The sequence below is a fragment of the Cryptomeria japonica genome, chromosome 7 (genome assembly GCF_030272615.1).
Source record: "Cryptomeria japonica chromosome 7, Sugi_1.0, whole genome shotgun sequence".
Lineage (NCBI taxonomy): Eukaryota > Viridiplantae > Streptophyta > Pinopsida > Cupressales > Cupressaceae > Cryptomeria > Cryptomeria japonica.
Window position 1 is genome coordinate 229,981,576 of NC_081411.1, and position 2,434 is coordinate 229,984,009.

The window sequence follows — 2,434 nt, forward strand, 5'->3', positions numbered from 1 at the left end:
TAATATCAAGAAAGCGACCGCCTAAGTTTTCGCTTCTAATACCCGGACTACTAGCCGGAAAAAATCGCACGATGGAATTCAAGGAATCTTTGACTCCGGTTAACCTTTAACACCACAATATTAATTTATAAAATTTTCATTCCAATTTGGTTGGTCCTGAATGAGTCTAGCATGAATAAAATCTGTCCTATAAATACCCCAATATCTCTTCTGATGATAGCTTAAAAGTATATCCTTCTATTTCTTTAACTGGGGATAAACTCTGAACTGAAATCTGCAAGATGTTGTCCACAGCTGAGAGATGGGAGGGGGGAAAGAACAGGATATTGATCATAGGAAGCACAGGATACCTTGGTAAATACATGGCAAAAGCCAGTATTTCACTTAATTACCCTACCTATGTTCTTGTAAGGCCCGAATCTCTAGCTCCCAATTCATCCAGAGCCGGAAAACTTCAAGAGTTGACAGATATGGGTATTCGTATTCTTCAAGTAAGTAAGATTTTGTAGCTGAAAAATTTTAATTGCACTTAGTGCGTGGTAGAAATTTCTAACTGATTTTCATGGGTTTTATATACAGGGATCTCTGGATGATCACAAAAGCCTGATTAATGCATTTAAACAAGTAGATATAGTCATATCCTCGCTTGCAATTCCTCAACATATGGATCAGCTAAAGATCATAAGAGCCATCCAAGAAGTTGGGAATATCAAGGTATGAAGTTGTAATTTCTGGATTTAAATTTGATGTGTCTGGCATATATCTTACTGAATTATTTCTTGTTGTGGAATTAGAGGTTTCTCCCATCAGAGTTTGGCAACGACGTAGACAGGGTGGAAGCTTTGCCTCCCTTTCAGAAGGTGTGTGATGATAAAAAGGTAATCCGCAGGGCTATTGAACAAGCAGGGATTCCTTATTCTTTCATTTCTGCCAACTCTTTTGCGGCATATTTTGTCGATTATTTTATTCATCCTCGGCGTAATCCACAACCGGAGGAAGTTGTTATTTATGGTGATGGACTCACAAAAGGTATATTGTCTAAATTAGGTTTCAAATAGTATGACATGTGAAAGGAAATCAGAAGAATAACAGAACTGATGCGCCATTTGAGTGTTGTGCAGCGGTTTTGAATTTAGAGGACGACGTTGCAGCTTTTACTATAATGGTAGCAAACGACCCAAGAACATTAAACAAGCTTGTGATTTACAGGCCACCAGGGAACATAATTAGCCAGAGTGAGCTTGTATCTCTGTGGGAGAAGAAAACAGGGACCACTTTTAAGAGAGTTTTCTTGTCAGAATCTGACATGATCAATCTCTCAGAGAGTAAGTTTCCAATCTGTTTACCATCTGAACTTTTTTTTTTTACAAATGCTAAATCTTTATTAGTGCTAAAATGTAAAATACTTGTATGCAGCTCTGCCTCATCCGGATAACATTCCGGTTTGTGTTTTGCACAATATATTTGTGAAAGGCGACCAGACGAACTTCGAATTAGGAGAAGAAGAGCTGGAGGCTTCGAGGCTCTACCCAGACTATAAATACACCCCCATAGAAGCATTCCTTGACGCATCCATCAGTGTTCCCCGCCACACAAAACTTACTTCCTTTGCCTGAATGTATAATTACTTGGGAGGAATATAACTGTTTTCACATAATTTTGTACCTGTTATGTGGAGCCAAGAGATCTTACAAGAAGCCATAGGCCTACTATTGTTTTGGCGACCTTAGAGGAAAAGTATAGTATTCATGTCGCTCTCATGCCAACAAGTACTATTTATATTGTCTAGACCAATCTTCATGGTCAAGCGTCTTTTATTTGATTTATAGTATAATCTTTACTCGACTTTCGAGATAATGTTCTTAAGGAAAAGGTTTCTTTAGCAAGGATGATATGGTGAGCAAACTAATAATGTTAGACTAATGCATACATTTTTTACACATCGCAAATTCACTTTCAATTCTTTTATATTAATTTTTTAAAATTAGTTAAATAAATTAATCTTTATCTAGTAATCTTCATATATTTTAATGAATATTTTTTTCTTTTCTAAAGTGATTTAGTTAAATAACCACAATCAATCAATTTTAGTTCTTATGTCCTCAAACTAATGAATGAATGTATTAGGGTAATTAGAGTCCTTTCAACATTACTTCTAATAATTAATTCAACATCATCAACTGTAAATAAATTTCTTTGTCTTTTTAATCTCAACCCTTCAATTGTAAGTCTTAGATCAAATTCATAACCACTCAACTTCTTACACCTATTCCCCATCCCACTCTTTACTAATACACTAATATGATAAGATTATCTTAGAGGATTTGTAACCTCAACCTTGTTCATTAATCTTGACTGATACCTCCCCTTATGCTCACAAATGTGTGACCATTCTCTTCTCAAATGCTACCTCCACATTAACACATGTGTGAGC

General features: G+C 35.9%; 1 protein-coding gene across 1 annotated transcript; it reads left to right on the plus strand.

The window, feature by feature from the left end:
• The first annotated feature begins 242 nt into the window (after nucleotides 1-242).
• On the plus strand, nucleotides 243-1,839 carry LOC131028434 (isoeugenol synthase 1). The gene is made up of 5 exons (XM_057958694.2): nucleotides 243-491; nucleotides 580-714; nucleotides 795-1,029; nucleotides 1,122-1,325; nucleotides 1,417-1,839. The coding sequence occupies exons 1-5, from the start codon at nucleotides 282-284 to the stop codon at nucleotides 1,614-1,616; spliced, it is 984 nt and encodes a 327-aa protein (XP_057814677.1). The 5' UTR covers nucleotides 243-281; the 3' UTR covers nucleotides 1,617-1,839.
• The last annotated feature ends 595 nt before the right edge of the window (nucleotides 1,840-2,434 follow it).